This window comes from Volvox carteri, assembly GCF_000143455.1.
Source record: "Volvox carteri f. nagariensis unplaced genomic scaffold VOLCAscaffold_92, whole genome shotgun sequence".
NCBI classification, from domain to species: Eukaryota; Viridiplantae; Chlorophyta; class Chlorophyceae; order Chlamydomonadales; family Volvocaceae; genus Volvox; species Volvox carteri.
The window spans coordinates 366,571-393,560 of record NW_003307635.1 but is presented as its reverse complement, the minus strand read 5'-3'; the positions used below and the strand labels follow the sequence as shown (position 1 = coordinate 393,560).

Here is a 26,990-nt window from a genome sequence, read left to right as displayed (position 1 = left end):
CTGCTTAGGCACCTCAAACACACCAGCTGCCGTATTGATCGTAATGCCTAAGTGGTATACTGACTGCGACGGCTCCCACTGGCACTTGGTGGGGTGACACGACAACCCCAAGAACTCGATACTCTCACGCACCCAGCGCGCACCAAGACGCGCTTGCTCCTCAGAACTAAACACGAAGAGGAAGTCATCCAAATACGGCAGCACTCGCGCACCCGGACGAGAAGGACGCCCTGTCCGGGAAACGGGAAAAAACTGGTGGGGCGGGAGCGGGGGCGAGAGACGCTTGCGACCTTTACCCGACGCAGCCAAAGGATCCCGCCAAAAACGCACCACATTGCGCATGATTTTTGTAAACCAATACGGGCTATTTAGCCACCCCATAGGCAGGGCGTTCATCTCGTACAGAACACCACAAAAACGAAAAGTGAAGAAACGCCGATCCGCTGGGCGAATAGGGATGTGGTAAAAGGCGTCCGCCAAATCAACCTTCACCATCCAGGAGCCCTCGAGGCCCATACGCCGCAGGGTGCGGAGGGTTTCATACCTGCACTTGTAAGCTTTCTGCGCTACGTTCATCCTCTTCAGGTTAACGACCAAACGCCAAGAACCACTGTCCGGTTTCGGGACACAAAAAGCGTTCACCACATGATCAACCGCACGGGAGGGGTCTACCCGCGAGATGGCCCCGAGAGCCACCAGGCGAGGCTCCTCCTTCTCCAACCACCAACGGCTCTGCTCGTCTCTGGCAGGAAAACTTGGCAGGTCAAAAGCAGGCGGCGGGCGGTTACCTCGAAACTCCACCGGGACACCATGCTTCAAGACGTGCAATGTGCGCGCATCTGCTCCAATTGCCTTCCAAGCGGCCAGCCGCGCCGAGGCCCTAGCATGCAGGGGCACGGAGGTGGTGGACATATCGGACTACTCGTGCTGCCCCAGAAACTCCACGCCTGGGGTTGTAGAGCCCGTCGCCACGCGGAAGGGATGGGACGAAGCGCACACATAGCCACCACCGGTGTGGGCGGACGTCGATTTCCTGATCCGCTGAAGAGCAAACCTTCAGCGTCGCGCCCAAACCTCGGGGATGAGCTTGATAAAATACGTCGTCAAGAGGACATTTAGTGTTGTAGCTGCAGGGGCAAGCTTGTTGGGTCCGGGGTGGGCGGGAGTTGTTGACCTGCTCCGGAGAAAGCAGGGGGCATAAACTGCGTCGCAGAAGCCCTCGAGGAAATGCCAGTCTGTGACATTCCAGTTAGCTATGTAGGATAGCTGTGAGTTGCCTCCACCAGCGGAGTCATGCCTAGCGATACAGGGACATGCGCCGCCACTAGCACTACTAAAGGTGCTTCAATAAGGTGGGCTAACTCTATGGTGCTAGTGCTTTATATTCTCCACTGCACTCTACCCGATGGGTCTCGCTGACGAGCCGATGGCACAGCGGTGTAGTAACAGAAAGCGCGCCGAAGGCGCGGGACCTGTTTTGTTGATCAGCGCGCGCTGAACAACAAAAACAAGATAAGCTAACCAGCTTAATGCGCGCAATAAATGACGGCCCTGAGGACACGGGCCGTTGCGAAACAGTTAGTCTTAACAGTTACGCATTGGGCCTTACGCCCAACTAACCCAGCTTACTTACGCAAGCTCGCATTAGTCTGACAGCTCCCACAATTTGCCATTATATGCAAAAACAAGCCTTTCACACTTTGAGACATTTGGTCGCATCCCAAAAGGCTTCATGTAGTAGCTGGCTGCTGTAAAGGCCTCGCGAGATGCTGGTGAACCGCTTAGCGCGTATATGTAGTTGTTCAAAGTACCGTACTGCGTACCAGCTACTACACTTTGCAAAACAAGTCCACAAGATGTAGCAACTCAGACATGTTGTTTAGCCTGGATGGCAGGCAGTATTGATTTCTAGATCGATGTCGTGACCTGACTGGGTGAGAGGGGTGACAGATGTGCACATAGGGCCTAGACGGGTTAGTTTTGCTGTAACTAATGTTTACCTTGCGATCAAGACAGCCATTCTGATCACCACTCACTTAGCCTGCCTGACCGTTTACCAACTGACCACATACCCAACTGACCGGTTATGCAACTGACAAACAAGTCGATACTTTCCCAGCAAACATTTAAATTAATGTGGAGTGTCAATGAATTACGCATTAACTTATTCACAATTGCTTAAGACAGCTGGAAGTGTCGGTGGGCACAATAGCTGCGTATACGCCTGTATTACGCCTCATTAACGCCTCAATAAACACACGTTAAAAAGTTAGCACCTTATGCCTTCTCACAATGGGAAAGGTAAACGCAACTAAAAGGCAAAACAATTACGTCGCAATCCGGGAAAAATGGCGCTAACCTCGCAATCGCTTACATAAAAGTTCGTGCCAATCCATGACCATCCTGTACAGCCAGTAAAGGTTTTTTTATCATAACATCATTATCTAACTGATACCAACTGAAAGGGAACTGAGTTCCACTCCAATAGCGTTACAGGGTGTTTCCACTTGGCCGAACACTTGGCCGAACACTAACACTAAGTTTGAATGTTCTTCGTCCTGGACTCGTCTCTCACCGTTCTAAATGCATATATTGATACTACTAATGATAGTAGAAAATATTCATCAAACAAATTGGAGGTTGGGGCACTCCTGGCGGAGAACCGTAAGGCCTAGTGGAAACACCCCGTACACTAAGTCCACACTAGCGCACACTAAAGTTAATTGGACCTCAGACCTACCATTAACTTTAGTACCTAGCACTAACTATTTGGCGGGCAACTTTTATGAGCTGGATTGTCCCTTCTGACCATAGACTTTAGACGTAAGCAGCTATCTTTTTTCCTTCCTGCAAACGCCGCGTTGACTTGCGCACGCCCAACACCGACAGCCTCAGAACACCGCCATTTTGCAATGGAGCCCTCCTTCAAAAACGTTCAGCAAACATATACCGCTAGTTTGCCTTCCTTCGCTGGCCGGACGTTGCCAATGCACCATGCGGACTTCATGGCGGACATCATGACGCAGTCTGCGCCGCAGCGGATCTTAAATACGCGAATTCTTACAGACCTTGAGAATTAACAGCAATTAATCCCTGGCGCTAAAACGTTCAAAATACGAAAACAATTCTGGTTTCGGCGCTCCTTAGTGCCGCTAGTGGAAACACCGTCACACTAAGTCCACACTAGCACATAGTGTACCGAAGATAGTGTTCGGACAAGTGGAAACACCCTGTTAACCGTTATACGACTGCGACTGGCAACTTAAACCAGTTCGCAAACCACAATTGAGCGGTTTGTAAAATTAAACTGACCTTATCAAGGAAGACGTCTTTCAAAGCATTAGCTCCGAAATAGCACGCATCAGCCGTACCATCGCGATACTGCTTGCAAAACCGTGCGTTTAAGATCACACTACTACCAACAGAGAAACCTTACATTGCCATTCGAAATGAAAGAAAAGTTAGGATGCCCTTCGGTAATTCGGTAACTCTGTAAGCTGGGAGTTTCGAAATCCACATCAAGCATTTAAGACCTATCGAAAAAGGTTTGAAAATATTCATTTCTCTGTATTCATTCAAATATAGTACCCTGGCCCGTGCACCTGACCTTGGCCAGCCAACTGCTCGCTAGATTCATTTTGAGTTCACGTGTCGGCCCCTCCACCGCTTCACCGTACATGCGGCTTTGCTTGAAATCAGATCATAGGTTAAATTGTATCCGGATGATTGGGTAGCACATATGTGCTTCCTTGGCATTGACGATCTTCCGAGGCTAGGGAAAATCGTTACGGACGCTATTCAGCCTGGGGGGCGGGCTACTCGGCTCGCCTAACAGGCGAGCTGCTGCGCTTTAGGTCAAGATGTTTGCTAGAAAAATGTAAGTCTACCTCGGCGCTTAATCAATTCGTTTTAGAGCGCAGCGAGTGTGCGAGAAAGGGACGGAACCACGGTCTTCTGCAGATAAGCATACTAAATAATCCTTACGTTCTTTTACCTTTGTTACAGGCTTGCAAACGTCTGGCGAATATTGGTGGTTGCGGCCGTTTTTGCGTTCCTTGCGCCAGCTTTTGGTTCCCCAACAGCGGAGCTCCTACGTGGACAGAATGGTGAGTAGGGAAGATCTGGTAGAGTTTGATCTCTGGCATTTCTTAAACTTGCTGAGACCGCGCGTATAGCCAAGAGCTCTCTGTTTTCTTGCGCTCTCTTTTCCTTCTGCTTGTTTCCGAAGTGCACATGGCTGGGGAAGGTAAAATCCCTCGCCTCGTGGTTCTCGACGATAGCCAGCGACGGGCAAGAGCCGCCGTGCCCAATGTACCAAGGCGGCCACGTTTTGCACCTAGCAAATCGAGATCAAGCATGGGGCTGCTCAGGGGGCGTTCGTTGTATGTTGAGTTTCGGTCAAAAGCAAGACAATGTAAAGTCACGGGTATGATGCCGGGGTCTTCCCCCTGCGTGAAAATGGGCGAGCCGGGGCAGGTTGGTAGGCTACGTAAACCCCAAAATCTGCATGCACACATGCTATGCAAAAAAGTAGGACGGAAGGACGCGTAGTTCAAAAAATAATGTCAAAAATGTATGCTGTTGAATATACGTGTACAGGGATCAATACATTTCAAACGGTTTCAGCAAGCAGCTCGGCCAGTCGCAATATCGTGGTTAGTCCTGGGCCGAATATTTAAGGGTTACCAGCGCTCACTCGACAGTGCGGTGGTTCCTTACCTTTAAGGGGGTTCTGTCCGAGAAGCTCAGTCCTCAGCGCCAACCCGCGTGGCTGCTGAGTACCCGGCACCTAATCAATTTTTCTCCTCCATCTGCCCCTCTAACCACAAAGCATTGTAGCTGATACTAAGTGATAAATGCAAAACGTGTGCAAGCCTGGCCGGCCCCCCTGCTGACGTTCCCCCCTACCACCTGCGTGCTGCGCCTCCTGCCCACTTGCTCGGCTCCCACGCCCCTCTCTATACATGGCGATAATCGTGGTGATGATGGTGCTGGTGGTATGCTGCATGGATCTCGGGCTGCGGAACATCGCGTAGTTGGCCGGACTCAAACCCTGCAGCAGTTCGGCCCAGCGGAGACCTCGCAGGTTGCCCAACCTGATTCTCAGCACCACTTGCCAGATACGTCCACGACTAGGCCGCCGCGCACCGCAAGCACCCAATCAGACGTCAGCACTCGACTGAAAGGCGCCGCGAATAAGCTGGGGCTGAACTTCCTGGTTTCGTTTGCGGAGGTATGTCCTCGCCGTGCATGCTGCGTTCCCATGTGTGTGCGGGCGTGTTCGTGTGTGGTGTCTGTTTTGCTTGTAGAAGCAAATCTGGAGCTGGGAACGGGAGTTTGCTCTGTCTGTCTGCCCCTGTGACTTAAGGCTGGACTTCCTCTCATGCGATGCCTACCAGCTCTGATCGCCGCATCCGATGGTCACACCCTCTGTTTTACCTTCCGGTGCCATCCCAACCCGCCGCTCCTAGTCGGTAATGCCAGCCTTGGCAGACGTTTTCGAGGATGCGCCCGTCGCTGCCGAGTACATTGCTCGGCTGTTGAGTAGGGGATTGGACCCTAACCTAGCAGGTAAGATGCTGAGCTTGAATAATTGGATATAAACTGGTAACAGGGATTAGGTGTTCGTAATGAAAAAAAGGATGTGGTGTGTAAGAGGTATGGGGTGTCCGTGGTGGTGTACAGCCTAGCTTGCTCTCCGAGGGTCTGCGAGCGAGTGTACGAGTGTGTTGTACAGTGTGTTGTACTGATTTGAGCCGCGGTTTGGGAAATGCCGACGGGGCTGCGGAGAACGGGATGTGCGTGTGTCTACTTTTTTTTGCATTACATGCTTCGCATGTGCCATAAAGAATTTTAAAATGATTGCCTGGAAGTATGTTTGGGTGCCGGGGTGGCTGGGGTGTAAGTATATCCATGCAAATCAAGGAGGTATCAACATACCGTTATGTTGAAGTCCAAAGCTGCGAGCAGCTGCTAACGGAGGTCAAAGCGATGAAGAGACACAGCTGCCCGAACTTCACCGATATTTTTTGGCCCTCGTGTCATCTAGGGGTTGGAGTCCCCCTCAGCGCGTTGACGTCCAGCGTTATACCAAAGGGTGTTGCTACCAAACACGTGTTGTACAACTAGTAGCAGTAGCCTCGCACAGCGAAATTGTGTAAGCCAATCGGATCCTAGCGGGGCCCGGAAGCGCGTGTTGTCAGGGCATGCCAAGGTCGCCGGATGTCAAGAGCACTACCCCTGTATTTGACCATCATTCCCAACCACCACCGCCGCCGCCGCTGCCGCTACGACAGCGACCAAGTTGAACTCCACCTCCCGTTTCCACCACAACAGCATACTGGTAAAGCTCTCTGCTATACCGCTTCCCTAACCCTCCGAACACGCATACAATCGCGCGGTTGTTGTCCCTTTCGTCGCCTTTCGACGAGCCCGTGAGTACGCGGGAGCCAAGTTTTGAATGATCTTTTGTACCCGTTCCGCATGACGACACGCACTGTACGACATAGATCCTGAGGGCCCCGTGGCGGAGTCTCTGTACGACATCCTGCAAACTATGTTTGACAAGATTGCAACTACGCGCACGGGCAACATTGCGATGGAGCGTATGATGTTTCAGCTTGACTTCAATATTACGTAAGTTGTACGGCATGGTGCATGGCGCTTCGCCTCATCACATCTCCCGGCATTTTATGTGTGTGTATGTATACATGTATGTATGTATGTATGCATGTATGTATGCATGTATGTATGTATGCATGTATGCATGTATGTATGTATGTATGTATGTATGTATGTGGCCCATGGGACCACCCGGTCCGTGTTGCTTGCTGCCCGGCAATGTGCGTTAGTTGAGGTCAACGGGGTTGGCATTCCATCCCACCCACACGCTTTTATTCACTCTCGCCTGCATGACTTTTATAAATCATTTCCTCTGCCCAGATTGCGTGATATGTGATGTGCCCCGCGCGAAGGGGCCCCACGGCCGACCGGCTTTGATTGGGGTGTCTTTCCCGACCTCCTAGCACCGAGCTGCTCTGCCTTGCATGGCTCCCTTTTGCAATTTCACACGCACCCATGCGTGAAAGTGGACTGAAGCATTGCACCCGTGCATTCACACACGTATGCGAGCATGTGCGTTTATCGCGTGCGTTTGCGCAAATGGAGGGTAGGGAGTCCTGGATGAATGATTCAAATGATGGATGACCGCCTGGCCCCCCATCGCACGGCTGACCGCAGAAATCTCGCAGCCGCCAGGGACTTCCGCGAAATGCTGCACATCTTGAAGAAGTCCGACTGGTCGTATTACCCCTGGTGGCATACCGGTACTGTTACCGGTGCAAACAATATCGTGTATGTCGCCGCGACCACCGTGCAGGCGCTCGTGGCCGAGTCCTGTAAGTACACACACCACCATCACATTTCCCCTGTCGCTACTATAATAAGAATGCACAGCTATAGGCACCAGCTTCCAGCTATACATATATCTCCCTGCTTAATGCCACCGACGCATTTAACAACTTGTAACATGTGGCACGTACCGCGAGACTCAGTAGAGTATTAAGTCTTGTGCTGTACAGGAGGGGGGGCTGTACGGCACCTCACGCCCGTACCCCCTTGGTTGGTTTGGTCTTTTGGGGTGAGGGGATGAAGGTAACGCATACGCTGCCTCTATTAGCTGTTGACTGACTTGCAAATGCGCATACGCCCGTTGAGGAAGCGCGTCAGAGGTGGGTGGGTGGGGTCCGCGAATATGCGTGCGACACAGGAGGCGCAGACGACGAGTAAGCATGATGGAAGCGCCGTCATGGCACCTGTTAGTTGGAAAACACGTTGCATGCGCCCACGGGGGACCCAACTGACAACTTGGTGGTCTCGAAGGTGCCACCCGGGGTCCTTGTGTACCAACATCACCCACTCTAGGGAAAATTATGTTTTCAACAACTTTCCGTTTTCTGTGACTAAAGTGGCGTACAACAGTGAACAATGTGCCGTACAACAGTCCTCACCCACCCACCCCACCAACCGCCGCCACCCCCCCGTTCAGTGGGACTCCATTATTGGAGTTATTCTACAGTCCTGACGCCGTACACCGTAGCTGCTGATTCGGCGGACTTTCTTCTGGCGGTGGCAGAGAGTACGTTGTCGCATGCAGACACCTTGCGCACGAGTGCGGATGCTTCTTTGCTGATGACTGTCGAGGAGTACGACGCCTTTTCACGACTACGAGCAAGGTGAGTACGGCAGAAGGCCGGGGGTGGGGGATGGCGGAACATGGAGGGGTCTTGTGGGTTGAGTGAGGTCTGATGTGCTAAGACATGTGATTGGCAATATGGGTGTATGAGGAGGTTGAGGAAGACGACGCTAGCTAGTTCTTACTGCATACTTATTCCCCTCGCTCTCCTTCCTGGCTCTCGTTCCCCATCCCTTTCCACCCCTCAATCCGCGGCGCGGGGACCTCGTGATGCGCCGACCGGTCGCTCTTTGATCTTCCGTGGAATGCCGTACACTATCGGTGCTTGGTCTGTAACGCTTCATCGTACAGCGCTGCCGAGCTGCAGCGCTCGTTGGAAGGCATTACAGGTGAGCGGGTGGTTCACCCCACTTGGGGGGTCACCATCGTCCAGTTGCGGTGTATCCGGTGCGGGTCCCAACTTGAGCCCCTAGCAGCCACAGCAGCGCTGTTGCCGCGCGCGGGGACCCCCCAGGAGGTGTTCATGCCATATCTGCGCATTGTGCAGGTATTCTACGTGGACTCAGTGTTCGGGATCCTGACTTTCCGCGTATCTCGTACAGATGCACCCAATAATCTGTGTGCCCCCGAAGTGGTCCAAGCAAATGTTCACTTGTTTCCAACCTTGGAGGGGAATAGTCGCCTTTAACTCATTCACTTGTGCCATTTGAACCTATTTCTTGCAGCTGAGCTGGACGGTCGAGAGTCGAAGGCACGGGCCATGGTCAAGCCCCCACCCCCAAGCCCGCCGCCGTGGTGGTGGCAATATAACCAGCCAAGCCCGCCGCCATGGTGGTCTAATTATCCCTCCAATCCTCCGCAAACACCACCACAACCACCGTCACCACCCAGTATACGTGCAGACAAGGTGGCAGTGCGGATATTGAATTCCCTTGGGTTGCAGTACCTGTTGAGATTTGCGGAGGTGCGTGGGCGAGTGGGGTGGATGGGGTGGGAGGTAAGGTTTAGGTGGGGTAATGGATGAATTTGATCCTCTACGTAGGGCTTGGCTGCTAGGGCTGCTAGGACTGGGCTGGGCTGCCAGGGCTGCTTGGGCTGCTATTGCTGGGCTGGGCCACATGGCAGCACACGACGGTAAACGGTGGACGGCAGTGGTGGGTGGGGCAGATGACTCCCCCCCGATGTCTTCAAGCGAATTCTCATTGTTTGGTTGTGAATTGCCTGCAGGACACATACGTGGTGGCCTTGGATATCGCCTATTATGTGCCCAATGCCGCCAAGTACATATATCGGCTGGTGGACGTGGGTCCGGGCTCCCTCCTAGGTGCGTGGGGACCCCGTGTTTGGGGGGGGGGGCGGGGAGGCCTGCGTGAGGTTCAGGATTGTTGTTATCGACGCTGCTGCGGCTGTTGCTGCTGCTGCTGCTGTTGCTGCTGCTGCTGCTGCTGCTGTTGCGACGAATCTTATGATCCCCTTTTTTGCATTGCCCCCCGAAACCCCCACCCAAACATCTGTGCAGATGTTGATGGAGGGGTTGCCTATGCGCTGCACAGGATCGTCCAGACGTCCGTCAACAGCTGGACCAACAGTACCACGGGATCCATTATCGCAGACTTCCTCCTGCAGTCTCACAATGTGGACCTGTAGTGAGTACGATACATCATGTCCTGGCTTTAGCGCAACTAATGCCGTGTGTGTGTGTGTTCTTGTGTCGGATTTGAAATGTGTGTTGGCGCTTCACATTTTTTGCACTCATGTGTATTTATGACACGTGGTTGGGAGACATGTGGGACATGTGTCCTAGGTTGTATCGTAGGGCGGCTGGGGGAGTGGGTGTGGTGAATAGTGGGTGCCGGCTTATATATGGTCTCCTTATATATGGGACTCCTCTAGATGAGTTGTAGCTGTCACCCACTGCCGCCCTACATCGTAACATTCTGCCCCGTTATCGTTCCTTACATGGCTGCCTGCCCCCCTGCCCCCCTGCCCTCCTGCCCTCCTTCACTCCTGCCCTCCTTCACTCCTTCACTCCTTCCCTTCTGCCCTCCTTCACTCCTTCACGCCTTCCCTTCTGCCCTCCTTCACGCCTCCACTCCTTCCCCCAAAACACCCTTTCCTGGGACTCGCAGTGCGTTGGGCGCTGCCAGCGACCTACTCGAGGTTGTGGACATCATGAAGCGCTCGTTCTGGAATCCGTACCACAACGAAGCTGACTACGGCCCCACCGACGTCGTCAACACAGTCGCCGGCATCATTCGTACATTGGTGATGGAGGCCAGTGAGTGTAGCCTTCAGGGGTTTGGGGGAGGACTTGTTGGCTGGTGGGCTCCCAGGTGGCCTGTCCTTAGGGCTGTGGCATAATATCAGCGGTGTTGGCCGTACTTGCTTTGTCGTACTTGTCGTACCTTTCCAGCCGTTTCGCGCCCGGAGACCTAAAACCTAATCTCGATATATGTACAACCCGACATCCGGTGACCATCCCCGCCCTTGAACTGCCCCCTGCCGGTCTCTCCGCTCGTCGTACTGCAGCCACACCGAACGGCCGCGTCGGGCCCATAGAGATAGCCCTGGACGCCGTGGACTTTGCGAAGGCGTTTGTCGGCAGCGTTGTTGACAATGCTTACACCCTGCGATATAGTGCAGATGGTTCACTTCGCATGACAGACGACGAGTACGAAGCTTTCTACATGATTCGGACCAGGTTCGTGCGAGGGGGTGAGCACCCGTACTGCTTGCCGCGTGCGTGTCTACAGATCGGTAGGCCTCGCAGGCTTCTGGCTTAAACAGCGCACAGCGGTGGTAGCCTATCTAGGAAATGGTTCAGAAACCCCAAGCGGCCCCCAGGACGTTGCCCGGCTGGAGGGTGCCTTTGCCTTGATTTAAATTTTATATCGTTACGATACAAAAGCCAAGCCAACCCAACTTCCTAGTGCGCACCGGAGGCCATGAGGTCTGATATGCTTGCTTGCTTGCATCCCTATCGTTCTGGTTCTCGGTTCCCCAGCTGCATATTTCCTTCCTTTACGTACAGATGAACTTCATAGGTAGCTAGATGTGTTTTGAGCCGATGTATGCATCTATGTACGTGCAAACATGTATACATGAGAATATGAAATTGGAGTCGATCCCATCCTCTGCCCTTGTTCTCCCCCCCCCCCGCTTCCGGTCCACCATTTCACTCCCTTCTGCCGTTGTTCGTGCCCTCTGCACATTTTTATATTTGGCGCAGTCTTGATGATCTCCGAGGTGCACTTGGCCGTTTAAGAGGTGAGGTGGGGGATGTTGCGGATCATGCATCTGGTCTTTTCCTTAGTAAGCAGCCAAGATGGTCGGAGGCCCTGGCCCCTGGCTATTATGTAGTCACACTCGTTATGTAATATATGCACCTACATGAAAATTATACATGGGCATTCCCAACACGGCTGTTTACTGGGGGTGCTCCGAAACCGGAATTACCTGTCCAATCCAAGCCTTCCAGACTCCTCCTCTCTTCTTTGTTGCTACTGCCTCTACTGCTAGCTTTTTGTCCTCCATCACTTGCCCTTCTCTTTACTCGTACTGTCCTTTGCGACATCACTTCCTAAGCTCCCTTCGGAATTGACTTCCTGTGTTTTGGGGCCCGTTCAGTCTGCCCTTCATACTTCGGTGTTAGGAGGCGCTCCACTCCCCCTAGGCGCTGCACTATGACCTCCTTGCCATGTGTGCCACATGACAAGCGGCCTTAGCTCCTTTGCTGGCGCGATGCCCCCCCCGCTGTGACCCTCTGTCCGTTTCCTTGGCCATTGGCAGACGGCATCACTAACGGTGGCGGTGGCGCTGACAATGGCGAGTACGACTACGGCTATCGGAGGCCAAGGTCATCACCGTCGCCGCCGCCGCCCTGGTGGTCGGGGTACGATACCGTGCCGCCGCCGCCATCCGGCTCATCCAGGCCGCCGTGGCCGCCGCAGCCGCTGCGGCCGCCGTGGGGGTGGTCTGACTATAGAAGCTCGCCGCCGCCGCCATCTGGCCCATCATGGCCGCCGTGGCCGTGGTGGTCTGAGTACGATACCGTGTCGCCGCCATCAGAATCGCCGCAGCCGCCATGGAGGTGGTCTGACTACAGAAGCTCGCCGCCGCCGCCGTGGTGGTACAGCAGCCCGCCGCCGCCATCTGGCCCATCATGGCCGCCGTGGCGGCCGCAGCAGCCATCCGGCCCATCATGGCCGCAGTGGCCGCCGCAGCAGCCATCCGGCTCATCCGCGTCGCCGCCGCCGTGGTGGTGGCAATATTACAGCAGCCCGCCGCCGCCATCCGGCTCATCTGCGTCGCCGCCGCCGTGGTGGTGGCAATATTACAGCAGCCCGCCGCCGCCATCCGGCTCATCCGCGTCGCCGCCGCCGTGGTGGTGGCAATATTACAGCAGCCCGCCGCCGCCATCCGGCTCATCTGCGTCGCCGCCGCCGTGGTGGTGGCAATATTACAGCAGCCCGCCGCCGCCATCCGGCTCATCTGCGTCGCCGCCGCCGTGGTGGTGGCAATATTACAGCAGCCCGCCGCCGCCATCCGGCTCATCTGCGTCGCCGCCGCCGTGGTGGTGGTACAGCAGCCCGCCGCCGCCACTTGCTTCCCCCGGGGGCACTGAGGGGCCGCTAGCTGCACTTGAAAGACTTGTGCGCACCCTCACCTACAACGCGAACAAGATGGGGCTCCATTTCCTTTTGCGTTTCGTCGAGGTAAACCAGATGACATTCTTTGTTGGGAACTGTTTATTGGGCCGTCACTCCGTTGAAGGGGTAGCGGGTCCCTTCCGTCGTGCAGGCAGGACCGCTATCTGCTCTTCCCTCTCTCCACTCTCCCTCCCTTTCTCTACGCGTACTGCATATATGCCGTACCTACATGCGCCGTACCGCAAAGAAAACACCGCTACTCCGAAATCTCCATTCTGCCATTTTACCAACATTTTGTGTTTTTTTATATAACTCGGACCCTCCAAACATGACATGCGCGCTGGAGATGATAGCGGCTTTCCCGAACTGGCTTGGGAGGTTCCTGAGGTACATGCATATTTAAATACCTAAAAGAATACAGCCGGCTTGGTATTACAATGTTAGCTGGTGCTGGCGAGCATTGCGATGTTTTCTCAACATGTTTGACCCCCAGAGTGACACCAGAGGGCACCTGACAGCCCGTCCCTTTCCACAGCCGCCCTCTCCCCTCCCCAGTCCCCACCCACACCTACACCCTGTCACCACCACACGCATGGAGGCGTAACATGCCTAATAATGTAACATTCAGGTTTTGTTGCCCTGACTGAATTTTTTGCTCAACTTCTTGTGATTGAGACGGTTGTTGACGGTTGCTGCGACAGTAGGCCCTCTTGTCCCCTCCCTTGACCCCTCTGGGCGTCCTGACGTACTGACAGACTCGCGTCCAAGACTCCGCCGTAATATTTGCATTATTTTTTTGTCAAAAAATCTACTTGCAATTACTACTTTTAGCTTGAGCACATTGGGAACTTTTTTATCTCTGTCCGGTGTCGGTTGCTGGAGAAGCCCTTCTTCCGACCCACGAGCCTGCTAGTGCGCGTTGCCGTGTGTGTGTGTATTGCGGCGGCCCTAACTCTTCCCCCCTGGCCCCCTTCCTCAGACTGCTTACCCGCCAGCTGCCGAGATCGGGAAGGATCTCCCGACAGCCGCCTGGTACGTCTACAAACTGCTGCAACAGGGGCTGGGTCCCTTCCTGTCCGGTGAGTGAGGGCGTGTGTGAGGGCGTGTGTGAGGGCGTGTGTGAGGGCGTGTGTGAGGGCGTGTGTGAGGGCGTGTGTGAGGGCGTGTGTGAGGGCGTGTGTGAGGGCGCCCCGAAACCATTTTCCGGGCCTAGCACCGCTGCAACGCTTCGCCTCACCCTTGCGGTGTTACTCCCCCCTTCTCTTGGTTCATGTCCTCGCCTTCGCGGCCTTCCGTCAACCCCCCCTCCCTCCCCGGGGGGGAGGTCCCACACCGCCACTGCCTGGCTCAACATGCCGCCCACACCACCCACCTACGCACACGCCCTGATCGCAGACCCCAGCAGCCAGGCGGCCTACTCACTGTACCGCATCCTCCAGGCAGCATTCGCCAACTTGGCCTCGACTCCCAGCGGCAGCATCATCGCCGACGTTGCGCTACGGAACCACGATATCGATCTTGTGTAAGTGTTCTACTAAGCCGCCAACCGCTAACAGCTAATCGATCGCTAAACTACAGAGGACTGATAGAAGAGCGTGGTTGCGTCTTTTCATGTAAGGATAGCTGGCGGGGTGGAAAGGTGCCCTCTAATGTCCGGTGCTTCCACCCGCAAACACTTGAGTCCTCGGGACACAGGCTTTTAAACGTTACCAGCATGCTATGCAGGTCACTCCCTTGCATGCCGTACATCCGCGCGCATGCCGTACATCCGCGCGCATGTCTTCCCACGTTGCGCACGGTGTGGGCACTTACAATACGCACACACATATATAGACATACACGTACATGCACACATACACACACGCATCGCCCCCACCTCCCACTTGCTCATAGGGCCCTGGCGAGCGCTCGCGACTTCTCCGACCTTATCTCCTCCTTCAAGTCCGCATCATGGGGCTCCGACGGCAGCTGGGAGGTGGAAGGCATTGCGCTTGTCGCACAGTCGATTACGGATTCTGTCCAGGAACTCTTGTGGAACGCCGGTGAGCGGTATTGGAGCCTGCATATATCCATGTATGTATATCTGTGTGTGCGTTACACCTTCAGGATCTGCGTTACTCCCCACTGGAGTAACCCGGGGCCCATACACACATGGAGTCCGGAGGGGCATACAATGGAGGGGCATACATATGTGTTTTTCCGGCCTTCTCCCCTCTTCTATGCGCCGTACATTGTCGTCTATCATACACATGTTGTTCCATGCTTCACCGTGTGCGCTGTGCTGCGCCGTGTCGTACTTTGTCGTGCTCCGCTGCCCCGCCCTCCCAACTTAGTGTCGCCATACGGCCGCATGGGCCCCGTTCAGCTGGCCCGTGACGTGGTCAGCTTCGTCCGGGCGGTGGTAGGCGCTACCTTGGACAACGCGGATGAGCTCCGGAACAACGCCGATGCCCAGATGTTCATGTCGAACATGGAATACGACGCGTTCCTCCGCCTGCAGCATAAGTAAGAGAGGCGAATGTGCGGGGCGCGAAAGTGTAGTATAGCCATGTTTTTTGGTGGCGTGAGATGATGTTTCTTGCGCCTTGTTATGGTTATCGAAGATGAAATCAAGCAGTCGTTCCAGCACACTGTTTTAGTGTTGTATGCACGTACGCCTACGCGCCTATGATGTTCACCTAGGGCATGCGGCAGTTGTGCGGGACGTGGGGTGCGGGTGCAGGCCCCCTCCGCTTCTGTGCTGAATGTGTGCGACTCTTTTACGACTCTTCTTACGATTTTTTACATCTCTTTCTGCATTTCTTCCGTACCCCCTTGGCCATGGCAGCTTGGATGAGCTGAACCAGAATTTGTCGTACCTTGCAGGTAAGCCATCTGTGCACGTGTGCTGCGCAATGTACGGTGTTATTCGTACGATGCGCACCATAAATGACACTCATGAAGAAACCAACTCTTGAAACTAGCACGGACATTGAGCACTGCTACTTGTACGGCGTACGGCGCTGCTTTCCTTCTTTCCCTTTCACCACCTTCCCCGTCCCGTCTTCCCTTTTCATGAATCGCCACAACCTCCACCTCACCTCACCTCACCTCACCTCACCTCACCTCACCTCACCTCACCTCACCTCACCTCACCTCACCTCACCTCACCTCACCTCACCTCACCTCACCTCACCTCACCTCACCTCACCTCACCTCACCTCACCTCACCTCACCTCACCTCACCTCACCTCACCTCACCTCACCTCACCTCACCTCACCCCTCTACAACTTCTTCTCAGGGCTACCCACGTGCCCTGACTGACCCGTCCGCCTCTCGCATCAACTACCCAACCGCACACAGCCATGTCTTCACGTGCCTAACGACACGCACGCCTAGCAAATGCTGCAAAATACCTTTTCCCCTACAAATCTACAAACGACCTATCAACCCCCTTCCCTTCCCCTGGGGGTACTTGATGGTCGCCACCGTAATGGTCCCCACCAGAGGAACTCAACGGCATCGTCGGCGACTACGGTACTGCGGAGCACGTACGACACCCTCCTACCATACGACACCCTCCACGTCGCCTTTCACCGCCTGCGGAGAGCTCGGGGGATGTCGCCGACTTGGGGGGCATAATTCTGAGAGCAGCCAACAACCTGGGACTCGACTTTCTGGTCGCCTTCGGGCAGGTGGGATTTCTTGTCTATTGGTTTCGGTCCGCCTGGCTACCACTTGCACTGCGGTTCCTTGACATCTGCAACAAGCCGCAGAAGCCTTCCTCTTGCAACATCTCGGTACCTAAAACCCCGAAGGACATTCTATTCCCCGCTTGCCGCAGCCAAGCAGCAAGCCCCTCGGTGACATTCGCCATCGTTGTCCTTCCATTCCTCTTTCTTTCCGACTCCTTCTCTTCACCTTCGTTGTTACCGTTACGTTATTGCTCAGACAAGGGCACGTAGAGCTAAGGACGCAAAAACACACCGGTTCCGCCTGAACCATTCCCTCCCCCTCCTCACACTCCCCCCCTCCACCACACCTGTGTCCCTCATGTCCCAGTCGGCCTACCCGGCAGTCAACAATGCGCTGCTGCAGGCGCCCTTGGTTGCGCAGTACATTCGCAGATTGCTGCGCCACGGGCTGGACCCATCTTTCACGGGTGCGTGCGTGAAGTAGTGCGTGAGTGCCACAACATCACCTCACCCCTCACCTCACCCCTCACCTCACCCCTCACCTCACCTCACCCCTCACCTCACCCCTCACCTCACACCCCTCACCTCACACCTCGGGCCCCTCTGCGACGGCCCCCTCAGACCCCTCAGGCCCAACCGCCGAAGCCGTATTCAACATCCTGCACCCAACCTTCTCCCGCCTGCTGGAGACCGATACGGGCAGCATCGTTGCGGACTACCTGGTGGGCCACGAGCTCGACCTGCAGTAAGTCATGACAGCGAACCCACCAGTGGCGGTTGGGGTTCGTTGTTTGAGAGTTCGTTTTGGCTGATTTGGTTGACGTTTCGGCTGATCCACACACATATACACGTACACACATGTCACCACATGTACTGTCCTAAACATACATACACACACACTCGCACACATACTTCTACACACACATGCGCACGCGCGTACACTCAAGAGACACACCTGTCGTCTGCAGTGCGGAAGGAGCCACCAATCAGCTCCTTCCAGCGGGCCGGCCCACCATCCTCTTGGGGGTTTGAGTTCCGTTTGCCAAACCGTGTCAGCCGATTGGAATCCGTGCGTAACCTCCGCCTCCCTCTGTCATCCCCCCCCCGCCTCAGGCGGATCGCCACTGCCCGTAACTTTACAGAGCTCATCGGTGAGCTCCGCCATGCCTACTGGTGGCAGCGGGTGTACGACTTCTACTTCCGCCAGTACGACACCAGCGCGAGCCTCGCTCAGGAGGGTGCCGCGTCCATTGTGGACACCGTGACAAACATCGTACGACACATCGTACGGGATGCTGGTGAGATGCGGGGTTGGGAAGACTCGGGTTCGGGTTTGGGTTTGGTTTCTTGGGGGGATGGGGACTTTCCGGTGCAACACCTCCCCAAGCCCTTTCCTACCCTCCACCCCACCCTGGTCTTCAGCTCCAGTCCAAGCCAATATCAGCCGCCAACACCACAACCACCATAACCACAAGGGAAAATGGCTGTAACCGAGGTGATAGTTATAATCGTTATAATTGTTGTGAACGCACACACACACACCCCTACAAGTTGCAGTCAATCCCTCACCGGCCCCCTTTCTCTTCTTCAATTCACACATTGCACGTCATATCGCAGTGCATGAAGAGGGAGCATGCTGATGGTTTTGTGAATCCCCTTTCACAGGGAAAATCCGTCGCCCCGCCCATATCTCTCTCCTCTACAACCGTGCTCCAAATCATACCGCCATGTCACCAACCCCTGTACCCCCTGCTGTTTCCCTCCCTTAACGGCCCCCCCCTCCTCCAGTGCTGCCGTACGGCCGGATTTCCCCTCAAGTCCTGGCCTCCGACATCGTGGAGGTGACGCTCACGCTGACCCGAGCCACGATTCGCAACATGGCTCAGCTGCGGGGTGCCGCTGAGCATTCCCTGTACCTCAGTGACCTCGAGATGAACGCGTTCTACGCCCTGCAGTACCAGTGAGTGCTTTGGGGTTGGTTACTCGTTGTTAGTTGTATAACTAACACGTTTTATCTAGATGCGACGACAAACAGGAAGAAGTAAGAAGTAAGAAGTAGGCAGCAGTGCGCTGTTGGTGCACCTTGTGTGGTTTGTGGCTCCCGCGGGGCGACACACTCTTGTAGGCAAAGATAAATTAGTTACATTAGTTACAAGTTACAAGTTCCGCACCAGTGCGGGGGTGTCCGTAAAAGCCGGGAGGGGGGCCATGGACGGTAGATCGTTTTTAGTGCGGTTACGTGGTGGACCATATCATCGTCCTCCCTCGTCCGCTTGAGCGCGAAGCGCCTTGGAGCAACGTGCCGGGTCTCCCAGACTTCCGAGAGGAACCTGGCTAGAGCCAGGAGTGGGGCCTCGGTCATAATCGTGCGCATGTCGCGCCCTTGGAACACAAGGTCATCGTACTTAGCCCGTGTACTAGTGTACGGCGAGCATTCCACAAAGACATGCATTTCGTCTTCAACCGCCCCGCAGTCACGAAGCCTGCAGGTGCGCGCTGTGCGCTCACGGCCGTTAGGTCGGTTAATCTGTAACTACCAACAGCCTAACCGGAAACGCACAAGCATTTGATGCAAACGTTGGGGCATGGCGGTGTCAGCGTGGGCCAGCCACTTATGCCGCATGCCCCTAAGTGGGGGTGCTTCCACTTGGGAAGGTGCATGGATTACCTAGGGTATCCGGGCACTCCCACCGGCCGTCGAGACACCTAGCGAACTCTTTTAAGTATGCTTCCCACTGGCAACCTAACGGTGGCGTAATGCACTATGAAGTCGTCACCACGCAGACCGGCTGGGGGCTCAGCTCCCAAATTAAAGATGGTTTACCCGGGCCGTTCCCTCGTGTGTCCATAGTCCCAAAAGTGGCCAAGCAAGCCGCTAGTTTCTAGTCTTGAGAGGCAAGCAGCTGTTATGGATAGGGATGGGCAGGCTCCCAGATGGATGGAAGAGTGGGGTACTCCACCTACAATAAGGACGCCTGTCTATGTTATGTTATGAATAGAGGCAGGTCAAACACTCCGCCGGAGGGCCGGGAGGGCCACCAGGCCACAGGCAGCCGTGCCTCGATGATGCGGGGCTTGCACATTGCTGATCTGCGGGGTGTTGCCAACAAAGCGCACGGAAGTGCCACATTCCCCTCCTCTTACACGCACATCCCTCCTGCCCGCCCCTGCCCGCCTCAATCCTCCCGTCCCACATCCCACATCCAGCCTACATACGACACCCCCCTCCTAGCCCCCTTTCACTCCCTTCCTGACCACCACCTCTTTCCCCCCATCCGCTTGCCGCAGTTTGACAATCCTCCGAGAGTCTCTCATAAACCTGGCTGCCTCACTCAACCAATGATACCACCGACTGCTCGTCCCGTCTCCTAGTTGTGTGTGGATGTGTATGTCGTACACCCCGGGACACGTACACCCTGATGCATGGGGCGCCCAGGAGGGGCGTCATGGCGCCGCTTGCGGCCGCCAGCAGCAGCAGCAGCATCTGTAGCGCACCGTTCTAGCTTGCGAAGTAAACCCGATCAACCATGAGCCGCGCGTTCCTGTCTGTCGTTTGTCATGAAAGGTGTTGTTATGGATTGTTATACATGGTGGTGGATTGTTATACTGAAGGGCGTACTGAAGGCGGCACGCAGCCTTGTCCTTCATATTTTCTATTTTTTACATGTCCCTCTAGCTAGTGAAGGGCTGTGTCCCTGTGAGGAAGTCATCTTCAAAGGAAAAGCTCAACAGCGGGGGGGTTAGTGTTTTACATCGTAGTAGTACCATCCGGGGGTGTTGGCAGGGGGGCAGCAGGGCCAGAGGGCTCAGGGAAGAAGCGCGCATGTGCACATGCAGGGGCGGGGGTAGTGTTTTATGGACGGATACGATGCCTGGCGCCTTATCAAGACATCGGTCTTTAGAATTCTGCAGCGTTGCTTGCTGGAGACACTGTACATGTGTTCTGTGTGTTTTGTATTCTTTATGTTCCCACTGCTGGGTGCATTTGCTGGCATGCGTGATCCAATTGGTGCTGGTGCTTCCCATTCGCCTCCAATCCAGCTTATCTCGGCATTGTTTGGCAGAGTGCGTGCGTCGACTCCGTAGCGAGCTATGACACTTTATATTCGTGGCCTTCCGTACTGTATGTGAGTATGCGCCCCTATTTCCTGCGCAGCAGCCTGCCCAAGCTGTAAATTAACTTTGGGTTGAACCCCCCCTTCCTGTCAGCAGAATTAAAAATTTCACCCCCGGACGATAGCCAAGCAAAACGTTTAAGTTGGGGACGTCTGCAAGCCATCGACGTAGCCTCCACCGCCTCATCGCTTGGCGGCCGTAATGGTCGCTCCGGGGCGGCCCACCAAACTCAGTTGACGAGCTGGTCAGGACGATATGCCGACCTTTGATCCCTGTACGTTGGTTTCTTAGGTCGTTTCCAGCTAAGAACTACTGCAGGTGGGTTGGTTTGCGAGTAAACCAATTTTTTGCACGAAAAAGATAATAAGATTCTATCTGACGGATGACAGTTTCATCCCTCAGACAAGAAGCATCCGAAAACACGGGAAGATTATTGTGCTGTTCATGTGCGAGCAAAATTGTGGAGCCCGCCCAGCAGCTGGAGCCCGCCCACACACTCCCCGCCCTTCAGCCCGCCCTCTCAGAAAAATTAAAACGTCGATCCTCTCTTACGCCGCCCTTCCTTACGTCCTTCCTTAATGAGAATTGAGTAAACAAAACTTTGCACTCCTTAAGAATTCCAGGGCCACTTGACCTCTGACAGCTCTCCGCTCATATAACAAATCTACACCAACGACCATCCCCGTCTTGCGCCGTATTCCCCCCCAGCACGGGGTTTCCTGGTGATGCAGATTGGTTGTGTTCGCTCTGCATTGCCTATTGCTCCCCCCCTTCGGTGCCCGCAACTTCTAGAACTAGAGACTATCAATCCCTTCAGACACAGTTTCAGGAAAAGACACGTAAACACAGCGCTGCAAGGACATCCTCTTGCATGAACGATTGCAGCACGAGCAGAAGCACGTAAGTAGGATACGGCCCCCAAAACTGTACGAGCCTGTACGGCGCAGTAAGCTGAGCGGAACAGACGGCAAAGGGAAAATCGCCCTAAAGACTATTGTGCTCCCCTTTTTCATCACCAACGCCACCGTGCGACCGTGGGGATCCAGATGGCCTCCTGGGCCCCGCTCAGTGTCCGCGTATGTATGTCCGTCCCTCCGCCTGCTCACTGACTCCTCCCCGCCCCTCTTTCTATCTCCCCTCTCGCGCGCTCACACACACGCACGCATTACCACACACGCACTGTGTCGTGTCCCCCGGGCGATCGCCATTCCTCCGTCCATTCCTTCCGACTTCCATAAGGCGCTTTATCCATCAGGACAGGAAAAGAACCCTTCAATCCACTTCACGCAATAATAAAATATTTGTGGTAAGTTAAAAATCCCACAATCACGTAACGCTCGCTGTCTCGATCTACCTGTCTCTTCATTTGTCCGTTATCCGTCCGGGTTACGTCTAGGTGCCGGTCGGCGCTCTGCTTCAGCGGAAGCGAGCCCCCGCTGCCCTCGACCAGTATCGCTCCCTCCTTGACCAGTAACAGACATAAATAAAGGCAAACTGGGAACCAGCAGTTTGAACCGGGTCCAGTGCCGCCGCCCCCTAACCCCCCTGACACACCCGGCAATGGTGAAGCTGCAACAGCCCTTCCCTCCCTCCCTCCCCCCCTCCCTCCCTCCCTCCCTCCCTCCCTCCCTATGTCCCCCTCCTACGACATCCGACCTCCCGCCGTGCGTCCTTACAATACACATCTCTCAGACCCCACCCCACCCCACCCCACTCCACCATGATTAGTCCCCACTACACAACGACCCAGGACGGCAACGCCTGGTCCCCTTCATGCGCCGACACAAACCCGCACGTCCCACGCCTAGCTGCCGGTCCGCTGCCGCCATCGCCGCCGCCATCGCCGCCGCCACCGCCGCGCGACAGCTCCCACTGCTCATCATCCCCGGGTTTGACCGCCCGCGGCCCCGCCACCACTGCCACGTCGCCACCACCCTCGCTCCCGACCGCCGAGTAACCCGACCCCAGCCCGGACTCCTTGGCTACATCAAAAACTAGCGCATCTAGCAACGCCAGCAGCGACCCGAACCGGTAGAGCTCCAGATCCAGCGCATTCCGCTTCAGCAGCTGCTGCCACTCCTCCGCTTCCGGAAGACCCTGACGCCCTACCTCGTGGACTTGCGTGCTCGTACGAGCGTGCACGGCTCCGAAACCAAGTCCCCATCCAATGGCCATCTCGTACAGCACCTCATTCATGGAGGGCTGCTCCAGCAACAACAACACGTCAAACATGGTCATGGCCAGGCGGGCCGCGGATAGGTGCGCCTGTGTGAGGTTGTCCCCCGGAAGGAAGTACACGGACTCCCCGAGGAGCGACCGCACATAGTAGTTGTCCGTGGCGGCGGGTAGCAGGGACCGCCAGTGGGGCAGTCCGTGGGTTGGGAAGAATGCGGGAGCCTGTTCGCGGAAGGTATGGTCGTACAGCGCCCAAACCCACATCAGGTGGGACCGTAGACGGAGGTGGGGGTGCCGCAGCTGCAGCACGTTGAGGTGGCCCGGACACACGTGCGCGTTGCGAGGTACACGCTGCGCGCCGTATACCGTGAACTCATTGGCGTAGATGTTGAAGTGGCGGCGGAGCATGAAGCGCTTTCGGATCTGACAGGACACGGGGTTGCGTTGCTTGGTGCCCCAGTTGGCGAACCAGGGGGTGCGCAGACCGCGGGGTGCGAGGTGGTTGTGTAGGGAGTTGTTGACCCAGCGTGGAACGTCATCGAACTCCCGGATGAGGCAGTTGCGGCGTGCGGCAAAGGACTGCGTGCGGCAGCCGTTAAGCTTGGCGAGCTGGCAAAAGGTGGTGCCGCCGGCCTTGGAAATGTGGAAGAAATCAATAATGCCTTTACGGGCTGCGGCAGTGCGGTGAAGCTGGAAGAATTGCACGCACAGGCGCACCACGGCTGTGGAAGCATCGGTGCTGAGGGGCCCGTGTTGTAGACGGTGGTGCATGAGTGCTGCTAGGACGATGCGGCGCAAGACAGGCCAGCAGAGGTGGGTGGGCAGCTGGGCGACGCGCGCGGTCATGGCATCGATATGGGCCGGCAGCTCGTGGGTGGATAGAACCTCCAGTGCCTTGGCCGACTCCACGACCTCCCAGAAGGCATGGTACTGCAACTCCGGTACCTTGTCAAAGGTCTGGTTAAGCGTGTGGGGCGAAGCAAAGAGGTACCCGATGGTCTCCACAACTTGCGCCACGCCAACGTGCTCGATGTCCGACACGTTTTGCGTGGCGGTGTTATTGAAACTTAGTCGCCGAAGAAGAATGGCCTCGAAGTCCACTGCTGGATGGCCACTACCCGCCAGCATGGTAGTTGTCGCCGAGCTGCAGCTGGCGAAACATATGAGCACCAGGCCCGTGATCAAAAGCACCACAGAACTATTTTGTGATGCCATTGTACCAAGCAGTGCCTGATGCCTTGTTCCTTGCACACAGCTGCTGCGTAAATTACATGGTCTGACTGAGTGGCTTAACGGACGGCTTCCCACGTTTCCTAACTTACAACAACACAAGGCATCTATAACTTTACTTGTTATTCATATCCGATGCATCACTGCTTGCATAACATACAAATCTGCACAGACTCCTGCTGCTACAGACTGATCTACGTAGGTACGATAGCTCAAATAGCAAGGATACTCCAATTAAGTCGAGTTTCAGCCGCCGTGAGTTGTGTACGTTTCGTTGCTCTAAAGGGTCATCTGCAACATGTCACCGTACGAAAATGCGGACGATGAAAATTATACACGACATCTTGTAACACTGCGCCAATAACAAGAGATGTTGGATTACTACAAAACGCGGTGATGATGTGGAGCCGGAAGCCCCAAGTCCCCTGTATAACACCCTGCAAGTAAACCCTAGTATATGACTGATTTACCCAGGACAGTCATAACATTCGTCATTCGGCGTATGCAATGTGTACAGATTCACTCCGTGAAACCAGCTCCGAAACTGTCACGTTCCTGCCCGTTGTCGCCGGTTTTTAACTTTTAGGAGGCTTATGCAGCGTTCCACGCCGGCATAGGACCCTGCTAAAAATCCAAACGCTAATCTGCCTCCAAACTGCTGCCCGAACATCCTATTCAGGCCCGGGATGCCTGTCTCCACGCCACAAAACTCGTCCGACAAGACACACGTCCACACACATCCATGCATCCATACACACATTCGTACACAGGTATCGCGTCGCCAAGCCCAACTCAGCCAAGAGCAGCACATTTTGTTAGCACACCATGTATCTGAAACGATGCGCCACGACGACCACAGCACCCCGCAGGTTCAAGTCAGGGCACGCAGCGCGGGCAACGCAACAGAGACCAGATCAGTGGTTACCAAGCTTGGCGCTTACTGTGCCTTCAGAAAATGCCAGTAACAGGGAAGACCCAAAACAAATTTTAGCTAGGGGGTGTATGACTTGACAAGGTGGATAAATCACCATGACCGGCGGGGAGACGCTCACCCGCCCGCAGGCAGCGCTGGACTAGAGCAACCTACTTTATGCACACACTCAGACAAGGCAAGTGCTCATCGTCCTCTGGGTAAAAGTGTGCATTCTTCCACACCCACCCACAGCACTATTAGTAAGGTATGATGCCTTCACAAAGGCCGCGTCCCTCTTAGCAGCTTGTGGGTTAACAGTTCTCTGCGTTCTCTCTTCACAATGGCCAACTATTGGTGATGAACGCACCATCACCCGTCTCAGGGGCGTTTTGCGCTTTGTGCCCGCTAAAGCATGGGGGAAGTAGTAGATGTGGCCTGTCTCTTCGAACTGGGTGAACTGACCTCCGGAAAGAACACCTTGATGCTCCTTTCCGGAAGTCCCAGCCTCTTCCACGCCTTCCTCATCTAATACAGCCGCAATCATGGCAAGGGTATATCCCACCAGCGTTATTTTTTTGCGGAATATATTCCGAATTCGGAATAAAAAAATGTTCGTGGACCTGAAAGTTAAGAATAAATAACGTTCCGACCGTGCAAGTTCATTCCTCCAGCCAAAAATGGACTGTCCATGCCAAAGCCGCTAGAATCTCACAGGAGACATACATGTTAACCATATCATAGTACTTTAATGCCATGGATACTGCTAGGAAGCTCACGCCCGAAAGTCAACGAGGAATCGGACTGTTTCTGACCGGACCAAACGCTGCAAAACATTGACCCGAAGCTCCCAAAGCGTGTTAGGTCATTAAAGCAGATATAAAAAATCACTGAAGCCATTAGCGACGTTAATGAAGACGGTATATGTTGTAGACTTCAGACGACACAACCACATAATGGGGGCATCGAAAGATACCGATTGAGACAAGTGTCTTGAATAAGTAGTCATCAGTGACTCCACTTGGGCCTCGCGCCGATAAGGATTCCCAGTACGACTGGGCGGCGCCGTATCCAGAAGCCATAGTTCGCAGGAACTACTCTCGCTCGGTCAGACGAAACTGGGACGCAGGTCCCAGCTTTACGTAAGTAAAACCCCCGCCCATACGCAGGTATGGACTTCCGCAGTGGTGCGGCATTAAGGTGGCGGACGACTAACAGTAGTCGCTTAGCCGCCGTCGCCCATACACTTCCGCAACAGTGCGGCACTTGAATGGCGGACGACTAACAGTAGTCGTGTTATCCGCCGGCGCCTATGGACTTCCGCAACAGTGCGGCATTTGGATGGCGGACGACTAACAGTAGTCGCTTAGCCGCCGTCGCCCATGCACTTCCGCAACAGTGCGGCACTTGAATGGCGGACGACTAACAGTAGTCGTTGGATCCGCCGGCGCCCATGGACTTCCGCAACAGTGCGGCATTTAGATGGCGGACGACTAACAGTAGTCGCTTAGCCGCCGCAGCTAACAGTAGCCGCAATTAAACTAATATCAGTATTAGTTAATACCTGTAAGCACCAACCGCGGAATTGACGGGTTGTTAGTTAGTAATATTGGAGTTTGGTAAATCGGAGTGGACGAGCTAACCACTGGCAGTTAGGTTTCGGCGCCCAAACCGTTGCGGAAAACCTAAACAGGATACAACAGTATAGAGGTCGTAGGGAATGCGGGCGCAATGCTGCAGCCAGCCGACGACAATGACGCCACTCCGGTTGTCAACAGCGAGCGGGCCAAACATCAACGTTCGTCAAATGGAGACAATCGCGATGGTCCAGGAAACAGGCTGCGTTTGGTGGTTCCGGTCCATTGCTGCTATGCATCATTACTTTTGCAACCCGGAAAGTCGTGTAGTGTTATCTTTCAACATGATGCAAGACGAACGATGGTGAACGAACTCTATTCGATCAGTGTTTGAGAGATTGTGGTGTGCGCGTGTTGCGGCATTCCCCACGGCGTTTGCACGAAGTAAACTGTAACTCTTCGGG

At 54.9% G+C, this 26,990-nt stretch overlaps 2 protein-coding genes across 2 annotated transcripts; one reads left to right on the top strand and one right to left on the bottom strand.

Moving 5' to 3' along the window:
* Positions 1-3,860: 3,860 nt before the first annotated feature.
* VOLCADRAFT_108121 (uncharacterized protein) lies at positions 3,861-19,976 on the top strand (the record flags this gene model as incomplete). Its single annotated transcript, XM_002958366.1, has 27 exons — positions 3,861-3,877; positions 4,006-4,106; positions 5,121-5,233; positions 5,472-5,571; positions 6,510-6,636; positions 7,240-7,397; positions 8,048-8,234; positions 8,546-8,583; positions 8,920-9,158; positions 9,422-9,518; positions 9,714-9,840; positions 10,324-10,472; positions 10,724-10,895; positions 11,424-11,461; positions 11,984-12,909; positions 13,823-13,922; positions 14,239-14,365; positions 14,737-14,885; positions 15,177-15,348; positions 15,671-15,708; positions 16,331-16,518; positions 16,886-16,985; positions 17,140-17,263; positions 17,632-17,816; positions 18,307-18,478; positions 18,993-19,007; positions 19,807-19,976. 27 exons carry the CDS (start codon positions 3,861-3,863, stop codon positions 19,859-19,861), a joined length of 4,014 nt encoding a protein of 1,337 aa, XP_002958412.1. The 3' UTR covers positions 19,862-19,976.
* Positions 19,977-22,368: 2,392 nt separating this feature from the next.
* Positions 22,369-24,024, bottom strand: VOLCADRAFT_99677 (uncharacterized protein; the record flags this gene model as incomplete). Its single annotated transcript, XM_002958348.1, has 1 exon — positions 22,369-24,024. The coding sequence occupies one exon, from the start codon at positions 24,022-24,024 to the stop codon at positions 22,369-22,371; it is 1,656 nt and encodes a 551-aa protein (XP_002958394.1).
* Positions 24,025-26,990: the final 2,966 nt, after the last annotated feature.